The sequence below is a fragment of the Dendrobates tinctorius genome, unplaced genomic scaffold (assembly GCF_039654945.1).
Source record: "Dendrobates tinctorius isolate UK_male_01 unplaced genomic scaffold, ASM3965494v1 ptg000107l, whole genome shotgun sequence".
In the NCBI taxonomy this organism is placed as follows: domain Eukaryota; kingdom Metazoa; phylum Chordata; class Amphibia; order Anura; family Dendrobatidae; genus Dendrobates; species Dendrobates tinctorius.
In genome coordinates this window covers 36,066,069-36,090,074 of record NW_027361775.1, presented here as the reverse complement: position 1 = coordinate 36,090,074, position 24,006 = coordinate 36,066,069, and the positions used below count along the sequence as shown (strand labels likewise).

At 45.1% G+C, this 24,006-nt stretch overlaps 2 protein-coding genes across 3 annotated transcripts in view; one reads left to right on the top strand and one right to left on the bottom strand.

Moving 5' to 3' along the window:
* Nucleotides 1-24,006, top strand: part of LOC141100710 (uncharacterized) — a 503,724-nt gene that overhangs the window by 76,396 nt on the left and 403,322 nt on the right. The window contains exons 8-9 of the mRNA XM_073589357.1: nt 22,943-23,056; nt 23,126-23,239. Coding sequence (XP_073445458.1) covers nt 22,943-23,056; nt 23,126-23,239 — 228 coding nt within the window. The remainder of the gene's footprint in view (nt 1-22,942; nt 23,057-23,125; nt 23,240-24,006) is intronic.
* The window catches only part of LOC141100711 (uncharacterized), a 162,809-nt gene that overhangs the window by 132,404 nt on the left and 6,399 nt on the right, over nt 1-24,006 (bottom strand). The window lies entirely within an intron of this gene.

Here is a 24,006-nt window from a genome sequence, read left to right as displayed (position 1 = left end):
ATGAAACTTAGCTTCCCCACATTGGTTGTGGACAGGGGGATAACACACGTTCAGACAGTACACTTGCCACAGGGTAGGCCAGCACCTTCACAGCATAAAGGTCAAGCTTAGGCCATGTGTCCAATTTGGAGACCAGAAGTTAAATGGGGCAGACCCATCAGTTAGTATGTGGAAACGTCTGGACACATGTACATCTACCATGTTGTTGTAATGCTGCTTCCTGCTAATACGGAGCATATGAGGTGATGGTGATGGATATTGTGGCATGCTGAGAAGTTTTGCCACATTTCAGCCATGCTAACCCTCCCTTCCAAGCTGTTGGTGGTGTCCCAGCTGAGTTTGTGACTTATTCCTCCTCTGCCTTGTTCTTTCACTGAATCCCCATTTTCAAGTGGGAATGCCTTCTGTAGTGCCTTTACCTGCGTGCGCTTATATTAGTGCGTTTTGCGATCCTGCTCCAGTGACAGAAGTAATAATGGAACGTTGTCCTTGTAGTGGGGATCCATCAGGGTGTGCACACAGTAATCAACAGTGGTAACAATTTGGGAAACTCGGCGGTCATTGCGCAGGCACAGCGATATGTATTGCCTAATGTGTGTAAGGTTGCCCATAGGCAATGACAAGCTGCTCTCGGTGGGAGGTTGTATGTTCAGAATCCTCTGTATCCTCTCGGCCATGCTCCAGTGATGCCTTTGAGCCACTTAGAGTGCCACTCTGCTGTGCTCCTTCTCTTTATCATGCAAAATTGTCCCCTGACTGGACAGTTGTGTACCTGGCTGCTGTTGGTACAGAAACCCACCCTTGGAACCATGTGTGGACAACAGGCCTTATAACAATGTGAATGGTTCCTGTTTCTCCAGCTCCTCTTCCTCTTGTGTCACTACCTCATGCATCATCGCCTCAAGTGTTTTTTCCAGCAGGCACAGAAGTGGTTTGGTAATGGTCATGATGGCGTCATCAGCGCTGGCCATGTTAGTGAAGTATTAGAAGCCGCACAAAATGTTTTCCATATACAGTACGGAGGTCTACTCATTGGATGGTGAAGTTGTGTTGTTTTGTAGAGTTATTTATCCATGTGTGCTGCAGCGCAAACTCCACTATTTCCTACTGCGGCTCTCACAGTCTCTCCAGCATAAGGAAGGTGAAGTTTTATCTTGTTGGTATGCTGCATATGAGGCTTTGAACAGGAAGACAGAAATGATGCTGCAGCACAGACAGGTTAACAGCAGTCAGTGAGAATGCCTGAAGCGCAAACACATTTCCTGCCATTTCAGCAGCAGCTATGCCATATGTGGATCATTATTAAGGAAGCTCTGCACCACAAAATTCAGCACATGTGCCAGGCAAGGGATATGCACACATGATTTGGTCTGCAACATGTGTGTGCAAGGCAGAGATGGCCCTTCTAGAAAAGTAGTGGCAGGACAGCCACCACAACCAGCTGTAATGGCAGAATTATAAAGGCCAAAAATTTTGAAATGCTGTCATTCAGGACCATGGCTCGTACATGGGTAGGGGGTATCTCCTCTTTCTTTCCAGGGTTTATCGGAGAGAAAGCTGAAAACTTTAACAGATTGGTGTTGAAATGCTTGGTGACACTGCTGATGGTGATAGTAGTGCTCTCACATCCACTATTTGCAGAAGGCAAGTGGACCTGTTGATTGTGAATGGGAGTAAGAGTTAGAGACAGCATCAGAAGTTGGAGCAAGAGGAGGCTCAGGCTTGTCATGCTTTTTAAGGTGTGTACTCAACTGCACCTTGTCCTTGGAATGCAGATGCCTTGTCATGTAGGTGATGTTCAGGTTCAGAAGATTTATGCCTCATTTTAAGCTCATTTTATGTCAGCATATTGGGTGAAGAACTGTCACACCAGGGTTCTCCTTTGAGCTGGCTTTGATTTGCTCATTTTCTTGACGTGGTGGGCAGTAGCCATCAATGCATTGGCTGAGGGCCACCAGCTGTGCTTTTGCACCCTGCTCCAACTTTTGCTGTCCACCTCTTTTTACTCGAAACTGTGCACGTCACTGCATGTGGTCTAGGATCTCATCATCAACATCATCTTCTACCCACTCCTCACCCCTTGCCGGTTCTGCACACTGCAGGAAAACACTGCGGATGGCTACTGTGTTTCATCATCCTCTGTGATGTGCTAGAGTGGTCCACTGACCGTGTGTACTAGCCCTGCCACATACTTATCTTCCAACATAACAAGGGGTTGGGCATTAGTGCACTCAGTCTTTTCCACTTCTGGGGCAGGCCTGGTGGATGTAACATGGGACCTCAGCCAGAGGAGTCATAAAAAACCAGAAGAGACTGTTGCATGATTTGGGGCTCAGACTGTTTGGCTGATTTGCAAGGGGGTGAGGAGGAAGCTGGATGACCATGGTCCTCAGGTGCCAACTCTGCGCTTTATGCAGGGGACTAGGTGGAAGATAATGTGAAGGAACTGGAGCCACTCTCAGCCATCTAATCTAACACCGCGTCAACATGTTCTGGCATCCCCATTCGGGTAGCAGTACTTGGCCTTACAAAATGATGCAGAATGTCCTGTTGCCTATGTGCACGAGAGGTAGTTGTTACATTTGGGCACGTAGCACACACAGAATGACCACATCATCTCCCTGAAACAGTACACCAGCATCAGCTACATTACCACCACCACCAGCAGAACAACTGCCATGTCCATGTCCCCCATTTGATGCTCTTCTAATTTTTTAAATGTTTTTTATTCCCAGTACTCCCACATACATGTCTGTAGAATAAAAAAAATGTGGCTTAAAGGCACACTTCTATCCACAGACACTAGTGCAGAGTAGAAAAAAAATGTTGTCACACATAATACTCCCAAAAACACAGGTGCAGAGTTAACTAAGTTGCTTAAAGGCACACTACTCCCATAGACATGGGTGAAGAGTAGAACAATTTGTTTTTACGCATACTACTTCCACAGACAAGGTTGCAAGGCAGAAAAAGTGGCTAAAAGCCACACTGCTCCCACAGACATGGGTGCAGAATAGAACTATTTGTTTATATGCATTATACTGCCTCAGACATGGGCACAGAGTAAAAATATAGTTTCTACGCACAGTACTCATACAGACATGGGTACAGAGTAGAAACATTTGTTTTTAGTCTCAGTACTCCCACAGACACTGGTGCAGAGTGGATAAATGTGTTTTTACACACAGTACACCCACAGACATGGTGCAGCATAAAAAAGTGGCTTAAAGGCAGACTACTCCCTCAAACACAGGTGCATAGTAGAAATAGTAGAAACATTGGTTTTTACACACACTGTATGCCCAAAGACATGGGTAGAGTTAAAAAAGTGGCTTATAGGCACACTACTCTCATAAACACAGGAGCAGAGCAGAAAAATGTGCTTTTACACACAGTGCTCCCACACACATGGGTGCAGAGTACACACAGAGGATTTTTGGCACAGTACTCCCACAAGGATGGGTCATAGTACACACAGAGGCTTTTTTTGAAGAGTGTGCACACACAGAACTGAATAATAATAATAATCTTTATTTATATAGCGCCAGCATATTCCGCAGCGCTTTACAGTTGAACAGTCTCAAACACAACAGTCATAAGTAACAACGTTAACAATACAATAATTAAAGCGAAATAAGATGACCCTGCTTGTGGGAGCTTACAATCTACAATGAGGTGGGGGAGATACAAAGCACAGGTTTGTATTTACAATGATGTATTTACAATGATGGTCCAGCCATCTTCAGGGGGTGGGGGTTAGATGGGGATAGTGAATGGGCTACACACACACAAACATAAAATGATTTTTTGATTACTGAATGTGATAGGCCACTCTGAACAAATGTGTTTTGAGCGAGCGCCTAAAACTATACAAATTGTGGATGGTCCTAATATCTTGGGGTAGAGCATTCCAGAGGATTGGCGCAGCACGGGAGAAGTCTTGGAGTCGGGAGTGGGAGGTACGGATTAGGGCAGAGGTTAGTCGAAAGTCATTTGCAGAGCGCAGCGGTCGGTTAGGCCGATAGACAGAAATGAGGGAGGAGATGTAAGGGGGTGCCGCACTGTGGAGAGCTTTGTGGGTAAGAACAAGTACTTTGAATTGTATCCTGTAATGAATGGGCAGACAGTGTAACGACTGGCGAAGAGCGGACACGTCCGAGTAACGATTAGCCAGATGGACAGCCCTGGCTGTTGCATTAAGGATGGACTGGAGAGGGGAGAGTCGAGTGAGGGGGAGGCCAATTAATAGAGCGTTACAGTAGTCCAGGCGGGAGTGGATCAGGGTGACAGTGAAGGTTTTGTTGTTTCCATGGTGAGAAAAGGGCAGATTCTAGAGATGTTCTTTAGGTGTAAGCGGCACGAGCGGGCAAGAGATTGTATATGGGAGGTGAAGGAGAGATCGGAGTCAAACATAACACCCGGACAGCGCGCCTGCTGTCGGGGTGTTATTATGGTGCCACCCACGGAGAGGGAAATGTCAGATTTAGGGAGGTTAGTAGATGGCGGGAGCAGAAGTTCAGTTTTGGAGAGGTTGAGTTTCAGATAGAGAGCAGACATGATGTTGGAGACTGCAGACAGACAGTCAGTGGCGTTCTGTAGTACAGCGGAGGTAAGGTCAGGGGATGATGTGTATAGTTGTGTGTCATCAGCATAAAGATGGTACTGAAAGCCAAATCTGCTGATGGTCTGTCCAATTGGGGCCGTGTAGAGAGAGAAGAGAAGGGGGCCAAGGACTGAGCCCTGATACTATCTCTCACTCCAGCTGTGTTCTGTCTGTACGCTAATCATAGCAAAATAGTAGCATCCGGCATTTATACAGGCTGAGTCATGTGGTGCATTGGCAAATCACAACCATGCCAATACTTGACATGGCTGTGATGGCTCTGGAAGTGCCCACAGCCTAAAAGCTTGTTGATTGGCTGTGCTGCAGCCTTTAAGCAAACTTTATTTGGCACCAAACCTGAACAGTAAACCGAAGATCCTATAAAAAGTCTGTGTTCCTTTTTCATTATGAACTCAGAACTTTGCAGTTCGGGTTCCCTCATCTCTAGTCATTATAATATTTAATTACTGAGCAATGTTCATTAAAGAGGTTTTCCACTATAGTTTCATTCATGACCTATCCTTAGGAGAAGTCATCAATGTCTGATCGGTTGAGGTCCGACCCCCAGCAACCCTACCAGTCAGCTGCTCTTCGTGTCCAACTGTGTTTAATTAAACTAATAGGACTTGATTTGTAGAGGCACACACCTGTCTATATAAGACCTCACAGTGCATGTCAGACCAAATAGGAATTATGAGGTCAAAGGAACTAGCCAAGGAGCTCAAAGATAGAATTGAGGCAAGGCACAGATCTGGCCAAGGTTACAAAAGAATTTCTGCAGTACTCAAGGTTCCTAAGAGCACAGTGGCCTCCATAATCGTTAAATGGAAGAAGTTTGGAACCACCAGAAGTCTTCCTAGACCTGGCCGTCCAGCCAAACTGAGCAATTGTGGGAGAAGAGCCTTGGTGAGAGAGGTAAAGAAGAACTACAAGATCGCTGTAGCTGAGCTCCAGAGATGCAGTAGGGAGATGGGAGAAAGTTCCACAAAGTCAACTATCACTGCAGCCCTCCACCAGTCAGGCTTTTATGGCAGAGTGGCCTGACGGAAGCCTCTCAGTGCAAGAGATATGAAAGCCCTCATAGAGGTTGCTAAAAATAACATGAAGGACTCCCATGTTCTCTGGTCTGATCAGATGAAGATAGACATTTTTGGTGATAATTCTAAGCGGTATGTGTGGAGAAAACCAGGCACTGCTCATCACCTGTCCAATACAATCCCAACAGTGAAACATGGTGGTGGCAGCGTCATGCTATGGGGGTGTTTTTCAGCTGCAGGGACAGGATGACTGGTTGCAATTGAAGAAAACATGAATCCGGCCAAGTACAGAGATATCCTGGATGAAAACCTCTGCCAGAGTGCTCTGGACCTCAGACTTGGCCGAAGGTTCACCTTCCAACAAGACAATGACCCTAAGCACACAGCTAAAATAACAAAGTAGTGGCTTCAGAATAACTCACTCTTGACTGGCCCAGCCAGAGCCCCGACTTAAACCCAATTGTGCATCTCTGGAGAGACTGAAAATGGCTGTCCACCAATGTTCACCATTAGAGTTGAGCGACTTTTGCTTTTTTAGGGTCGAGTTTCGTTTCATGAAACCCGACTTTTCCAAAAGTCGGGTCGAGCAAAATCGGCCGACTATAGGGAAAAGTCGGGGTTCCGACCGAAACACGAAACCCAATTTAAGTCAATGGGGAATTAAAGTTGGCAGTGAGAGGAGGACAGGAAACACACCTACAATGCCCATTTGAATGCCAAAAGCATCAATTCTTATTACTTAAGCTTGTCAACCTTAATTAACTTCATAATACTAGTTACGCACTGAAAAATGGGGGTTATTTGGCTAAAGTTGTGGGGGGGTAGGGCTGGCTCCAGGCTTTCATGTGCCCTGGGCAAAAGAGCGCCCCTTTAACACATACCACAACTCATGATGCTCCGATACGGCAGAGAAATAGCGGTATAGTACAATGAAAAATACTTCACTTTTTACATCTCATGACGAGGCCCATCTATTTCTCTATACAGAATAATTGGTCCCATATAATGTTTGAAACAGTATATGATGAGCTCCACATAATGCTACAGTATATGTTGGTCCCCATGGATGAAGCTCCACTGTCTTATGGGCCCAAATAATGCTCCAAACATAATGGGCCCCATTTCTAATGCTCTAGTGTATAATGGGCCCTGTAAATGCTGCTCCAGTGTCTGATGTCCACCTTTGGAATGTTCCAGTGTATGGTGGGCCCCATCTATCATTCTCCAGAGTATAGTGCTCCCTAAAAATTTCTGTCCCAACATTGAAAACAATGAAATAAGTCTCCTCGCTAGGGAATCTCTGTACTAGTCTGGACTCCTCGTCGTCCCCTTCTTCCATCTCACTGCACAGTATTTGAACCTTGCAAGTGCTGTGATCCTGAGCAAGCAGGGGGGACCCACTCGTTGGCGACGGCACTGGCACAGGGCCCCTGATAGTACGGTGGTGTGTCTGACGGCGGTGGGCCGAACCTGCACTTTCATCTGCAGCTTCCTCTTTGTCACCGTGTAAGATGGAACTGTATATGGGAAGGGTAACCTGAGTTTCATCAGGGTCAGATTCAGGCCGTGTAGCGTGCGAGGGGAATGTAGTGGTCTGGGTCAATGTACCAGCAGATTCATTGAGCAGTGGCTGGGTATCAGTGCACTTGTGTCGCCCCCAGGGAGTGTGATGTCATGCTTGGGAGCAACGAAGGATCTCTCTAGCAGGTTAACTGATTGGGCGGCGTTATTCCCACGAGTCACGACCCTCCAAACAGCGTTCATGAAGGCAAAGTGTTTGTTTTACGTGGGCAGTATGGTTGCAAAGCTGAACCTTAAAGGAATGTCCAGAAGGGCACCACCAGGAGAGGAGCCTACGGCGTAATTTGACTAAACATGGGCAACCTCAACCATCCAGCCACAAAAAAGATGCACACATTGCAAGCTTTATTCCGTTAACGAACGAGACTCCGTCATGCCCCGCGGTCCGAGTCCGGCTTACTAGAGGGACACGCGAGGCTCTGGCACTTGAGATTGGCCAATAACTGGTGTGTAGAGTTGAGCGATACCGTCCGATACTTCAAAGTATCGTATCGGATGGTATCGGCCGATCTTTAAAAAAAGTATCGGTATCGCCGATTCCGATACCGGAAGTCCCATTCAAGTCTATGGGACTTCCGGTATCGGAATAAGAAAAACCCTTTCCTGCCCTTGTACAGCCTCTCTGGGGTCTGTACGGGCCTTTCGGGGGGCTGTGCCGGCCTGCCAGGGGGTCTGTGCAGGCTCCGGTGGTCTGTGCCGGCCTGCCGGGGGGCTGTGCCGGCCTGCCGGGGGGCTGTGCAGGCTCCGGTGGGCTGTGCCGGCCTGCCGGGGGGCTGTGCCGGCCTGCCGGGGGGCTGTGCAGGCTCCGGGGGGCTGTGCCGGCCTGCCGGGGGGCTGTGCCGGCCTGCCGGGGGGCTGTGCCGGCCTGCCGGTGGTCTGTGCAGGCATCGTCCGATGGGACTACAAGTCCCATCGGGCGATGCCTGCTACCATGACAGTGATTGACACATTAGCCAATGATGGGACAGTAGTAGTCCTATCATCCGGCTAATGTGTTGAATGTAAAAAAAAAAAAAAAAAATTACATGCTACATGCATACAACATGCATACTACATACATGCTACATTCATACTACATACTACATACATGCTACATTCATACTACATACTACATACAAGCTACATTCATACTACATAAATACTACATGCAACATACATACTACATATATACTACATACATACTACATATATACTACATGCATGCTACATACATACTACATATATACTACATGCATGCTACATACATACTGCATGCTACATACATACTACATGCTACATACATACCACATATATACTACATACATACTACATACATACTACATGCATGCTACATGCTACATACATAACACATATATACTACATGCATGCTACATACATAGTACATGCTACATACATACCACATACATACTACATGCATGCTACATACATAGTACATGCTACATACATACCACATACATACTACATGCATGCTACATACATACTACATGCTACATACTACATATATACTACATGCATGCTACATACATACTACATGCTACATACTACATATATACTACATGCATGCTACATACATACTACATGCTACATACATACTACATATATACTACATGCATGCTACATACATACTACATGCTACATACATACTACATATATACTACATGCATGCTACATACATACTACATGCTACATACATACTACATATATACTACATGCATGCTACATACATACTACATGCTACATACATACTACATATATACTACATGCATGCTACATACATACTACATGCTACATACATACCACATACATACTACATACATGCTACATGCTACATATATACTACATATATACTACATGCATGCTACATACATACTACATGCTACATACATACTACATATATACTACATACATACTACATACATACCACATACATACTACATGCTACATACATACCACATACATACTACATACATACTACATGCTACATACATTCATACATATATACTACATGCATGCTACATACATACTACATATATACTACATGCATGCTACATACATACTGCATGCTACATGCATGCTACATACATACTACATGCTACATACATACCACATATATACTACATACATACAATACATTCATACAATACATACATAGACATACAGTACATATAACATAGAGTAACATACTTACCAATACTTGTCACATTGTTCCCCGAAGCCATTGTCTTTTCCGGAATAAATATTAACATAACAAACCACAAAAATACTCACCCACGATCCGAAGCAGTCCACGAGTGTGTCCCACGACGATCTTGGGTAGAGAACGGCAGCATCAGCTGATGCTGCCGTTCTCTACGGGCTGCAGGAATCCAATGACGGAAGGTAGGTATCCTTCCGCACTGTATTCCTCCGCCACTTAAAAAAAAAAAAAGTCCCTAGTCTCACTTTATGCCATTGCTGTATGGGAAATTCCCACACAGCAATTGCATAAAGTGAGACTAGGGACTTTTTTTTTTTAAGTGGCGGAGGAATACAGTGCGGAAGGATACCTACCTTCCGTCATTGGATTCCTGCAGCCCGTAGAGAACGGCAGCATCAGCTGATGCTGCAGTTCTCTACCCAAGATCGTCGTGGGACACACTCGTGGACTGCTTCGGATCGTGGGTGAGTATTTTTGTGGTTTGTTATGTTAATATTTATTCCGGAAAATACAATGGCTTCGGGGAACAATGTGACAAGTATTGGTAAGTATGTTACTCTATGTTATATGTACTGTATGTCTATGTATGTATTGTATGAATGTATTGTATATATGTGGTATGTATGTAGCATGTAGTATGTATGTAGTATGTATGTAGCATGCATGTAGCATGCAGTATGTATGTAGCATGCATGTAGTATATATGTAGCATGTATGTAGCATGCATGTAGTATATATGTAGCATGTATGTAGTTTGTATGTGGTATGTATGTAGCATGTAGTATGTATGTAGCATGCATGTAGTATATATGTAGTATGTATGTAGCATGTAGTATGTATGTATGTAGTATGTATGTGGTATGTATGTAGCATGTAGTATGTATGTAGCATGTAGTATGTATGTAGCATGCATGTAGTATGTATGTAGCATGCATGTAGTATGTATGTAGCATGCATGTAGTATGTATGTAGCATGCATGTAGTATGTATGTAGCATGCATGTAGTATGTATGTAGTATGTATGTAGCATGCATGTAGTATGTATGTAGTATATATGTAGTATGTATGTAGCATGTAGCATGTATGTAGTATGTATGTGGTATGTATGTAGCATGTAGTATGTATGTAGCATGCATGTAGTATATATGTAGTATGTAGTATGTATGTGGTATGTATGTAGCATGTAGTATGTATGTAGCATGCATGTATCATGCATGTAGCATGCATGTAGCATGCATGTAGTATGTATGTAGTATGTATGTAGCATGCAGCATGTATGTAGCATGTATGTAGTATGTATGTAGTATATATGTAGCATGTAGTATGTATGTAGCATGCATGTAGTATGTATGTAGTATTTTATTTTTTTTTTTTAACATTTAACACATTAGCCGGATGATGGGACTACTACTGTCCCATCATTGGCTAATGTGTCAATCACTGTCATGGTAGCAGGCATCGCCAGATGGGACTTGTAGTCCCATCGGACGATGCTTGCACAGACCCCCGGACATCAGCACAGCCCCCCGGCAGGCCGGCACAGCCCCCCGGCAGGCCGGTACAGACCCCCACAGGGTGCACAGACCACCGGCAGGCCGGCACAGCCCCCCGGCAGGCCGGTACAGACCCCCACAGGGTGCACAGACCACCGGCAGGCCGGCACAGCCCCCCGGCAGGCCGGTACAGACCCCCACAGGGTGCACAGACCACCGGCAGGCCGGCACAGCCCCCCGGCAGGCCGGTACAGACCCCGGGCAGTCCACACAGCCCCCCGGCAGGCCGGCACAGCCCCCCGGCAGGCCGGCAGAGACCCCCGGAAGGCCCGAAATGACGGCGCATCATGATGCGCACACACCGCGCATCATGATGACGTCAGGCTGTCAATCAACTGAACTTCCGATTCCGATGCCGAATTCCGATATTGAAAAAATATCGGAAGTCGGTATCGGAATTCCGATACAGCAAGTATCGGCCGATACCCGATACTTGCGGTATCGGAATGCTCAACACTACTGGTGTGTCATGCCCTTACATGTCCGTGGCTGCATGTGCACTACACTGAAAAGGCCAGCGTTTGTCGCTTACAGGTGCAGATAACCCGCTGAACAATGTTAGTGATGGGGATCTGGGATTACAATTATTACCCGCGAACGATGATTTCCCAGTAAGTGCAGGTCAACCGCAGTTCCGGAATTAGGCCTAACCGTCATTCCTGAAAAAATGAAAAACTTACGTGTGCAAACCACAGGTGCTGTAGCTTGCGTAACAGCTCACCAGCCGTTCTCAGGCCCAGTATGGATTACACGTGATTGCACAAAGGTGAGAAAGGGTACCGTATCCCCGGATAACATGTATGGATAGCATAGTGTACACATTTAAAATATATGTCTATAGATCAGGAGGCAGGCTCAAACGGTGTCAGGCCCAGTATGGATTACACGTGATTGCACAAAGGTGAGAAAGGGTACCGTATCCCCGGATAACATGTATGGATAGCATAGTGTACACATTCAAAATATATGTGTATAGATCAGGAGGCAGGCTCAAACGGTGTCAGGCCCAGTATGGATTACACGTGATTGCTAGAGTTGAGCGATACCGTCCGATACTTCAAAATATCGGATCGGAATGGATCGGCCGATCTTTAAAAAAAGTATCGGTATCGCCGATGCCGATACTGGAAGTCCCATTCAAGTCTATGAGACTTCCGGTATCGGAATTGGAAAAACCCTTTCCTGCCCTTGTACAGCCTCTCGGGGGTCTGTACGGGCCTTCCGGGGGTCTCTGCCGGCCTGCCGGTGGGCTGTGCGGACTGCCCGGGGTCTGTACCGGCCTGCCGGGGGGGCTGTGCCGGCCGGCCGGGGGCTGTGCACCCTGTGGGGGTCTGTACCGGCCTGCCGGGGGGCTGTGCCGGCCTGCCGGGGGGCTGTGCTGATGTCCGGGGGTCTGTGCAGGCATCGTCCGATGGGACTACAAGTCCCATCTGGGGATGCCTGCTACCATGACAGTGATTGACACATTAGCCAATGATGGGACAGTAGTAGTCCCATCATCCGGCTAATGTGTTAAATGTTAAAAAAAAAATACTACATACATACTACATGCATGCTACATACATACTACATGCTACATACATACCACATATATACTACATGCATGCTACATGCTACATACATACTACATATATACTACATGCATGCTACATACATACTACATGCTACATACATACTACATACATACTACATGCTACATACATACTACATATATACTACATGCATGCTACATACTACATACATACTACATATATACTACATGCTTGCTACATGCTACATACATACTACATATATACTACATGCATGATACATGCTACATACATACTACATATATACTACATGCATGCTACATACATACTACATGCTACATACATACTACATACATACTACATGCATACTACATGCATGCTACATACATACTACATATATACTACATGCATGCTACATACATACTACATGCTACATACATACCACATATATACTACATGCATGCTACATACTACATACATACTACATATATACTACATGCATGCTACATACATACTACATGCTACATACATACTACATACATACTACATGCTACATACTACATATATACTACATGCATGCTACATACATACTACATGCTACATACATACTACATATATACTACATACATACTACATGCATGCTACATACATACTACATGCTACATGCATACTACATACATACTACATACATACTACATATATACTACATACATACTACATGCTACATACTACATACATGCTACATACATACTACATGCATGCTACATATATACTACATGCTACATACATACAACACACATGCTACATACATACTACATACATACTACATGCATGCTACATACAATACATTCATACAATACATACATAGACATACAGTACATATAACATAGAGTAACATACTTACCAATACTTGTCACATTGTTCCCCGAAGCCATTGTCTTTCACGGAATAAATATTAACATAACAAACCACAAAAATACTCACCCATGATCCGAAGCAGTCCACGAGTGTGTCCCACGACGATCTTGGGTAGAGAACTGCAGCATCAGCTGATGCTGCCGCTCTCTACGGGCTGCAGGAATCCAATGATGGAAGGTAGGTATCCTTCTGCACTGTATTCCTCCGCCACTTAAAAAAAAAAAGTCCATAGTCTCACTTTTGACATTGCTGTGTGAGAAAGTTCCCACGCAGCTTTTGCCATAAAGTGAGACTAGGGACTTTTTTTTTTAAGTGGCGGAGGAATACAGTGCGGAAGGAAACCTACCTTCCGTCATTGGATTCCTGCAGCCCGTAGAGAGCGGCAGCATCAGCTGATGCTGCAGTTCTCTACCCAAGATCGTCATGGGACACACTCGTGGACTGCTTCGGATCATGGGTGAGTATTTTTGTGGTTTGTTATGTTAATATTTATTCCGTAAAAGACAATGGCTTTGGGGAACAATGTGCCAAGTATTGGTAAGTATGTTACTCTATGTTATATGTACTGTATGTCTATGTATGTATTGTATGAATGTATTGTATGTAGCATGCATGTAGTATGTATGTAGTATGTATGCAGCATGTAGTACATATGTAGCATGCATGTAGTATGTATGTAGTATATATGTAGTATGTATGTAGCATGTAGTATGTATGTAGCATGCATGTAGTATGTATGTAGCATGCATGTAGTATATATGTAGTATGTATGTAGCATGTAGTATGTATGTAGCATGTAGTATGTATGTAGCATGCATGTAGTATGTATGTATTATGTATGTAGTATATATGTGGTATGTATGTAGCATGCATGTAGTATGTATGTAGTATGTATGTAGCATGTAGTATGTATGTAGCATGCATGTAGTATATATGTAGTATATATGTGGTATGTATGTAGCATGTAGTATGTATGTAGCATGCATGTAGTATATATGTAGTATGTATGCAGCATGTAGTATGTATGTAGCATGCATGTAGTATATATGTAGTATGTATGTAGTATATATGTGGTATGTATGTAGCATGTAGTATGTATGTAGCATGCATGTAGTATATATGTAGTATGTATGTAGCATGTAGTATGTATGTAGCATGCATGTAGTATATATGTAGTATGTATGTAGCATGTAGTATGTATGTAGCATGCATGTAGTATATATGTAGTATGTATGTAGTATGTATGTAGCATGCATGTAGTATGTATGTAGTATGTATGTAGCATGTAGTATGTATGTAGCATGCATGTGGTATATAAGTAGTATGTATGTAGCATGCATGTAGTATATATGTGGTATGTATGTAGCATGTAGCATGCATGTAGTATATATGTGGTATGTATGTAGCATGTAGTATGTATGTAGCATTCATGTAGTATATATGTAGTATGTATGTAGTATGCATGTAGTATGTAGCATGCATGTAGTATATATTTGGTATGTATGTAGCATGTAGCATGCATGTAGTATATATGTGGTATGTATGTAGCATGTAGTATGTATGTAGCATGCATGTAGTATGTATGTAGTATTTTTTTTTTTTTTTTAACATTTAACACATTAGCCGGATGATGGGACTACCACTGTCCCATCATTGGCTAATGTGTCAATCACTGTCATGGTAGCAGGCATCGCCAGATGGGACTTGTAGTCCCATCGGACGATGCCTGCACAGACCCCCGGACATCAGCACAGCCCCCCGGCAGGCCGGTACAGACCCCCACAGGGTGCACAGACCACCGGCAGGCCGGCACAGCCCACCGGCAGGCCGGTACAGACCCCGGGCAGTCCACACAGCCCCCCGGCAGGCCGGCACAGCCCCCCGGCAGGCCGGCAGAGACCCCCGGAAGGCCCGAAATGACGGCGCATCATGATGCGCACACACCGCGCATCATGATGACGTCATTTCGGCTGTCAATCAACTTTGAACTTCCGATTCCGATGCCCGATATTGAAAAAATATCGGATGTCGGTATCGGAATTCCGATACAGCAAGTATCGGCCGATACCCGATACTTGCGGTATCGGAATGCTCAACACTAGTGATTGCACAAAGGTGAGAAAGGGTACCGTATCCCCGGATAACATGTATGGATAGCATAGTGTACACATTCAAAATATATGTCTATATATCAGGAGGCAGGCTCAAACGGTGTCAGGCCCAGTATGGATTACACGTGATTGCACAAAGGTGAGAAAGGGTACCGTATCCCCGGATAACATGTATGGATAGCATAGTGTACACATTCAAAATATATGTCTATAGATCAGGAGGCAGGCTCAGACGGTGTCAGGCCCAGTATGGATTTGACGGCCCAGACTACACAGCGGAGGATCAGGGAGAGGTAAAGATTTCAAATGCTGGGGCCCTGCCCAAGCAAGGGGGGCCCAGTCGTGGGCGTCGGTACTGGCACTGGGCCCCTCATAGTACGGCGGTGTGTCTGACGGCGGGTGTGCACCACCACCGTCAGAGACACTTGATTGCACTATGAGGGACCCTGTGCCAGTGCCCGCGCCCAAGAGTCAGCCTACCCACCTGTCCAGGGCAACAGCACTCGCATGGTTTCATGCGCTAGGTGGTGACCCAGGCCATGGGGGGGGGGCAGCACAGTTAGGGAGTTTTAGAAAGTGGCATATGTTGATGTTTGACATTCAGCTGATGCAAAAGGCGAAATTGTTCAAGTCCCAGGAAGAGGAGGACCAAAGCAAGCCATTTTTCTGTCACCCTATGTGTCATCAGGGGAAGGTGGGACAAAATCCTTGGAAACCCATGCATGGTTCATTTTAATGAAAGTTAGATCATCCACATTTTGGGTTGACAGACGGGTCCTTTTTTCTGTCAGGATTGATCCAGCTGCACTGAAGACTCTTTCCGATAGCACACTTGCAGCTGGGCAAGCGAGCTCCTGTAAGGCATATTGTGCCAATTCAGGCCAGGTGTCCAGTTTAGCGGCCCAATAGTCAAAGGGGAATGACCTGTGCGGGAGAACATCGATATGGGAGGAAAAGTAGTTTGTAACCATAGTTGACAACTGCTGTCTCCTGTCACTTTCCATCGATGCAGTATTACCTGTTGTGTGAGCGGTACTTGAAAAATCAGTCCACAACATTGTCATGAAACCCCTGTCTCCAACGCCACTTCTACTGTGTGCACCACGAAAACCTCTGCCAAGCTGCCCCCGACCCGTACGGCTCGTGTGAGAACTATCACCGCTGCTGTGTGCTGGGAATGCCTCAACCAACCGGTTTACCAGAGTTTCTTGTTTATTAGCCAATATTAGGTCAAGGTTCTCGTGTGGCATGATGTTTTGTAATTTGCCTTTATAGCGTGGATCCAGGATGCTGGCCAACCAGTAGTCGTCATCGTTCATCATTTTGGCAATGTGGGGGTCCCTTTTTAGGATCTGCAAGGCATAATCTGACATGTGGGCCAATGTTCCCGGTGTCAATGATGCACTGCGAGTGCTGGTTGGAGGAGCACTTTCTGGCAAATCCACATCCCTCCAGTCACGCACAAACCCTGTACCAGACCTTGCCACGCCAACATTTTCACTTGCCCCACGAGATGCATCCTCCTCCCCTAAGTATTCATCCCCATCATCATCCTCCTCCTCCTCTTCTTCCTCCACCTCGTCCAGGAGAGGTCCCTGAGCAGACAATGGCTGAATGTCATCAAGGATTCCCTCCTCCTCTTCCTCCTCGTCAACATTGGCTGCAGACGCCTGCTCCTTAAGGTGCGTCAAAGTTTGCATGAGCAGATGCATAAGTGGGATGCTCATGCTTAGGATGGCGTCGTCTGCGCTTACCAGCCTGTGCATTCCTCAAAACACTGAAGGACTTTACAGAGGTCGTTCAGCTTCGACCACTGCACACTTGTCAACTCCATGTCTGCTCTCAAAGTGCCTGGCCGTGTATCCTCCCACAGATGCATTATGGCCTGCCTCTGTTCGCACAGCCGCTCAACCATGTGCAGGGTGGAGTTCCACCTTGTTGCAATGTCGATAATGAGGTGGTGGTTGGGAAGGTGGAGCAATCGCTGCAGCTTCTGCATACGAATGGAGTGTACAGGCGACCGGCGGATGTGCGCGCACAGTCTTCGCACCTTCTGGAGCAGGGCTGTTAACTCCGGATAATTGTTGAGGAAGCACTGCACCACCAGGTTCAAGGTGTGAGCCAAGCAAGGTATGTGGCTGAGTTTTGAAAGGGCTATGGTTGCCACAAAATTACGGCCGTTATCACTAACTACCTTGCCTGCCTCAAGATGTTTACTGCCCAGCCATGACTCAGTTTGTCGCTGAAAGTACTCGGCCAGCACCTCCGTGGTGTGTCTGTCGCCCAAACACATCATCTGCAACACAGCCTGCTGACGCTTTCCACTAGCAGCTCGATAGGGGGATACCTCGTGTGCAACAGTGGCAGCTGCAGATGGAGTGCTCGTACGACTGCGCTCTGTGGACAAGCTTTTGCTTCTGGAGGAGGAGGAGGGTCGAACGCCTACAGCCAACTGTTTCCTATACCGTGGGCTAGGCAGCACTGTCCCACCACCGCTGTCCCCTGTGGACCCTGCATCCACCACATTAACCCAGTGCGCAGTGATGGACACGTAACGGCCCTGGCCATGCCGACTGGACCATGCATCTGTTGTGAGGTGCACCTTTCCACTCACTGACTGCTTGAGTGCATGGACAATGCGGTCTTTCACATGATGGTGGAGGGCTGGGATGGCTTTGCGAGAGAAGAAGTGGCGACTGGGTAGGTCATAGCTTGGTACTACATAGGCCATGAGTTCGCGGAAAGCTGCGCTTTCCACCAACCGATAGGGCATCATCTCTAACGAGATTAGTTTGGCAATGTGGGCGTTCAAATCCAGTGTACGCGGATGAGAGACTGAGTACTTTCTTGACCTACTCATAGTCTCTGGGAGGGTGAGCTGGACTTGAGAGCTGCATATGGTGGAACTAGCAGTGGACAGGGCGGACTGAGAGAGGGTTGATGATGGTGATGGAGTTGGTGTTCTTTCTGATGGCCTAGATTCAGTCTTTCGTTGATATAACAGTGGGATTCCCTGACTGCTTTGGCCTTGCAACGACACCTCATCATTTGCTGCTGTGCTAACCGGTGGGCTTACAGTGGGGGAAACAATGTAGCATTGCTGACTACCTTCTTTGTGATCAGTTGCACATGTGGTACTTGAGGTTTGGTGTTGTGTCCACGCTTGCAAGTGCATGCTGGTTAAATGTCTAAGCATGCAACTGGTATTCAAATTTTTCAGATTTTTCTCTCATCTAAAGGTCTTTGCGCACTTCTTACAGATAACCTTGGCCTGATCATGAGGATTTTGTTCAAAAAAGTGCCACACTGCACTCTTCATACTTTGGAAGACATTTAGCGGCCTAGCACGCTGTGCTATTTTGACCGTCTGGACAAGCTGTCCAGCAACTCTTTTGATTTTTGGAACCTGTCTTTGGAGTGCTCCGGGCCTGCCAGATAACAGCTGTTGCGATGTCGATGTCTGCTGTGGATGCTCCTCCTCCTCATCTGAGCTATTGGAAGCAGCACCCTCTTCCCCCAATGGATGCCAATCTGGGTCAACAACTGGGTCATCCATCACCTCCTTTTCAATGCCATGTGCACCTTCCTCTGTGTCACCGTGTATGGTGGTATAGTATGCGGGAAGGGGCACCTGAGTCTCATCAGGGTCAGAATCTGGCTCATTACACTGTGAGGACAATGTAGTGCTCTGACTGAATGTACCAGCAGAATCATCTATCAGTGGCTGTGCATCAGTGCACTCCATGTCAGATTCATCTTGGCCTGGGTAATTCACCATTTCACTTGATAACCCAGGCATGGTATGTGAAAACAGCTCCATGGAGTAATCAGTTGTATGGCCTGCGTCATCCTTCAATCTTGGTTGGGGTGAAGGACACAAGGAAAGGTGTGGTTCATGAACATGACCCTCCAATGACGACTCAGTGCTTTTATTTTTTACAACTTCAGAAGAGGAGGTGATAGAGCTGGAGGCTGAGTCAGCAATGTAAGCCAAAACTTTTTCCTGATGCTCTGGCTTTAAAAGCGGTTTGCCAACTCCTAGAAAACTAAGCCTTCGAGGCCTTGTGGAGCCAGACGATGACGCAGGCTCAACACCTCCTGCATTCGGTACTATTTTGCTTTTGCCACTACCATCAGATCCACCACCAACACCATCATTACCAGCTGGCAACCCCCGCCCAGTTCCACGGCCTCTTCCAGCAGCCTTCCCCATTTTTGGTAAAAATGTACACAAAATCCCACAAACTATATAGTAATGTAAAACAAGGTACAAGGTGTATATAGGACAGGGGAGACGTCAAATTTCTGAACACACTTGTGGACACTGTTGGATTGTGTGAGGCCCAGTTAATATCACACCGCTATGTCACAGGCTCAATGTCGCAGGTGTGAAAAATGTCACTATAGGACAGGGGAGATGTAGAATTTCTGAACACACTTGTGGACACTGTTGTGTGAGGCTCAGTTAATATCACACCGCTATGTCACAGGCAGAAATTGGCTAGTGTATGACAAACTACAAGGTATATATAGAATTGGGCAGAATAGGAATCTCCCTAGAGTGTAGGTCTGTAAGAACGGAACATGTCCTCGACTTATCCTTACAGAGTGACACACAGATAGCTTCACTGTGGCCGTGATAACAGCCGTTACACGGTACTGAGAGAGGAGCGTGCACGTACACCGCTGTCCGGTGTCCGTAAAATTGTCAAACTCCGTGTTTTTTAAGTATACGGACTGACACACGCTGTCTCTCTATAGTTTTGAATGTGATCAAACAGCAAATATACTTAACTGTTTGAAAAGCAGACAAAACTAGAAGGTGGAGGTCTGTAAGAACAGAACATGTCCTCGACTTATTCTTACAGAGTCACACACAGATAGCTTCACTGTGGCCGTGATAACAGCCGTTACACGGTACTGAGAGAGGAGCGTGCACGTACACCGCTGTCCGGTGTCCGTAAAATTGTCAAGCTCTGTGTTTTTTAAGTATACGGACTGACACACGCTGTCTCTCTATAGTTTTGAATGTGATCAAACAGCAAATATACTTAACTGTTTGAAAAGCAGACAAAACTAGAAGGTGGAGGTCTGTAAGAACGGAACATTTCCTTGACTTACAGAGTCACACACAGATTCACTGTTGCAGTGATAACAGCCGTTACACGGTACTGTGTGAGGAGCGTACACCGCTGTATGGTGTGAAAAAATGCACGCTCAGTACCTCACCAGGACGAAAAAAAAATTTGGATTGCTTTTAAAAAAGCAGTTTGCAGAGCAGTGGGAAAACAGCAATGCAGCTATCAGGAAGCCTTATAAGGCAGCCTAACAACCAACACAGCTGATCCAGCAAAATATCGCCTCCACTTACACTGCACACAGTGACTGGTGTGTTGTACAGGCAAAATCGCTAGCAACAGAAGCAGTTTTTGGTGTCTTCTTCCCTGCCTAATGCTCTCCCTACAGAATCATCAGCAGCAGCAGCTCTCCCTATTCTGAGATCAGCATGAGTAACATGGCGGTCGGCGTGCACGCCCTTTTATACCCCCTGTGACGCCCCCCAAAGCAAGTCAATCACTTGCATGCCCTTCTCAAAGATGGTGGTGACCCCTGCCTATGTCATCACGTTGCCCACAGTGTCCGTGGATCCTGATTGGCTGAAAAAGGGCGGAAAACAAACTTTTGAAACGCGACTTTGGCGCTAAAGTCTCCGAGCTCGTGGCCGACCTCACCCTAGGGTCGGGTATCGTTTCATGAAACCCGACTTTACCAAAAGTCGGGGACTTTTGAAATTTTTCGATCCGTTTCGCTCAACTCTATTCACCATCCATCCTTACGGAACTGGAGAGGATCTGCAAGGAAGAATGGCAGAGGATCCCCAAATCCAGGTGTGAAAACTTCTTGCATCATTCCCAATAAGACTCATGGCTGTACTAGCTCAAAAGGGTGCTTCTAATCAATACTGAGCAAAGGGTCTAAATACTTATGACCATGTGATATTTCAGTTTTTCTTTTTTAATAAATTTGCAAAAATCTCTAAATTTCTGGGGGTTTTTTTCAGTCAAGATGGGGTGCAGAGTGTGCATTAATGAGAAAAAAATGAACTTTTTTGAATTTACCAAATGGCTGCAATGAATCAAAGAGTGAGAAATTTAAAGGGGTCTGAATACTTGAATACTTTCCATACCCACTGTATGTAGAAGCAGTAGGTTCATTTTGCCTGTATTTGTATTTAGTCTCTGCAAAGGGGGAGGAGCGGAGAAGATGGCTAAGGAGTTGAAGAGGAGAATGGTAAATGCAGGGTCAAGAGATTTCTATATAGAGTTGAGAATAGAGAAGAATTAACTGGGTAGAAAGGCAAAATAAGCAATTGTAAGTACACAGTGCCACATAATATGATAATGGCAATATGTTAAGAGGATGCAAATTTTGATGGGATTGCTTCTTTAACTAATTGAGAATGATGGTCACGCGCAATGACAAACAACGCTCTCTGTTCTTTTCTAACTATTGCCTTATGTATACTGTAGGTCTTTCCATTTGTTCACACCGTATGTATCTAACTTCTTCCCCTAATTTGAAAACATCTCTTTTTAATGCCATTGTTGATCAATTTTATTTTAATGATCCTACACATATGTACATCAATTCATGATCATTGTTACAAATAAGTCACTCAGGCATAATAGACCACTAGGGATACCAGGAAATGTTTGCAGTGTATGAAAACTGTTCCTACTCAATAAATTATTTTTTATCAGTGAGTGTGATGAACATACTGGTAGTGAACCTATCAATTGTGGAAAATTTTTGGACACAAATGTCCAAATAATTAAGACTTTTCTGAGGCAAGTTGCTCCTCTTGTCAATTGGATGAAGTGGCCCTGACAACTATTATGCTATGTGCACTTTTTGCTGCGGTTCCACTGCGGTTTTGGCCACAGCAGAACTGCAGCAGTTCTGCAGACAGTGTACAGTATCATGTTATCCTATCGGATGTACATTCTGCTGTGCACATGCTGCGGATTTTTAACTGCAGAAAAGCTGCGGTTTTGAATCCACAGAAAGAATTGATATGTCAATTCTTTTCTGTGGATTCTGCTGCGGTTTACCATCTCCTCCATTGTAGAGATGATAAACCGCAGGGAAATCCGCAGGCTAATCCGCAGGTAAAACTGCAGGTCATTTTACCTGCGGTTCCGCAGATAAAAAATCTGCAGACCAATCCGCAGCTTGTGCACTTAGAGTTACACATTAATTACAGGGGAATATTACTGGATAAAGGTGAATATAGGCTGCTCAAAGAAATAAAGGGAACATAAACAGCCTGTTGCAAATGGAATAGTGTTCCCTTTATTTTTTGAGCAGTATATTATTATTAGTAGTATTAGTATTTCATTCTTTTTTCCACAGATATTAATGAATGTCTGAGTAACCCATGTAGAAATGGAGCCACCTGTAAGGATTTACCCAACAGTTTCTCCTGCTCCTGTGTTTCTGGATTCACTGGCAGATTTTGTGAAACAAGTGAGTACCTGACAGAGGGAGATTCTGTGATTTCATGTATGTTGGTGATAACTTAATGTTTTCTTGCAGACATTAATGACTGCACCAGGACATCATGTAGTAATGGAGGTGTCTGTAAAGACTTGGTTAATGACTTCATCTGCTCATGTCCTTCTAGCTGGGAAGGGAAAAGTTGCAACAAAGGTAATGTACTATTATTATTATTGTTTAATGTTATAATAAAAGTTCAAGATATGTTTTTTAAATTAAGGCTGTACACACATGTCATGTTTTTCCATGTTTTTTGCCATATGGATTTATCACAAAGCCTGAAGGAATTCCTGTTGTCAACAAAGTGAATGAGAAGCCTGAATTGCCGTGCACACTGTAATGAATAGCCCTTTGTTACCTCCTATCGTCAGGACAATTACACAATTAACGGAGGGGGTCTTGGCTGTTTCCACTTCAAAGCAGATTATTATGGAACTTAAATGAGCCTATCTATCTATCTATCTATATATATATATATATATATATATATATATATATATATATAAAACTGAGTGTATGTATGTACTGTATGTATGTATGTGTGTGTGTGTGTCAAGCCCCACCCACTCCACATAGCCACACTCTCTCCACACGCAGAATGCTCCTTGCAGCCTTTCTGGGATTGATGCAAGAAGGGATTGTGGGAACAGGTTGTGTAACACAGTGACAGACAGAAGGCAGAGCAAGGGTTAACAACTTTACTTAACAGGGGATACTCCATGCAGGGAGGTACATGGTTAACAGTGGCGTAAGTAGTTGAAAGTATAAGCAATATGCAAAGTTAAAGAACAGCAGAAAGGGTATCACAGTTCTTGTTGGGTCTCTTAACCTGTCAGACATTCCCTAGGATGGAATGAATTACGAAGCAGGAGATGATGTCCACAACGGCCAGCGGGGTCCTGAAGATAATATGGATCTGT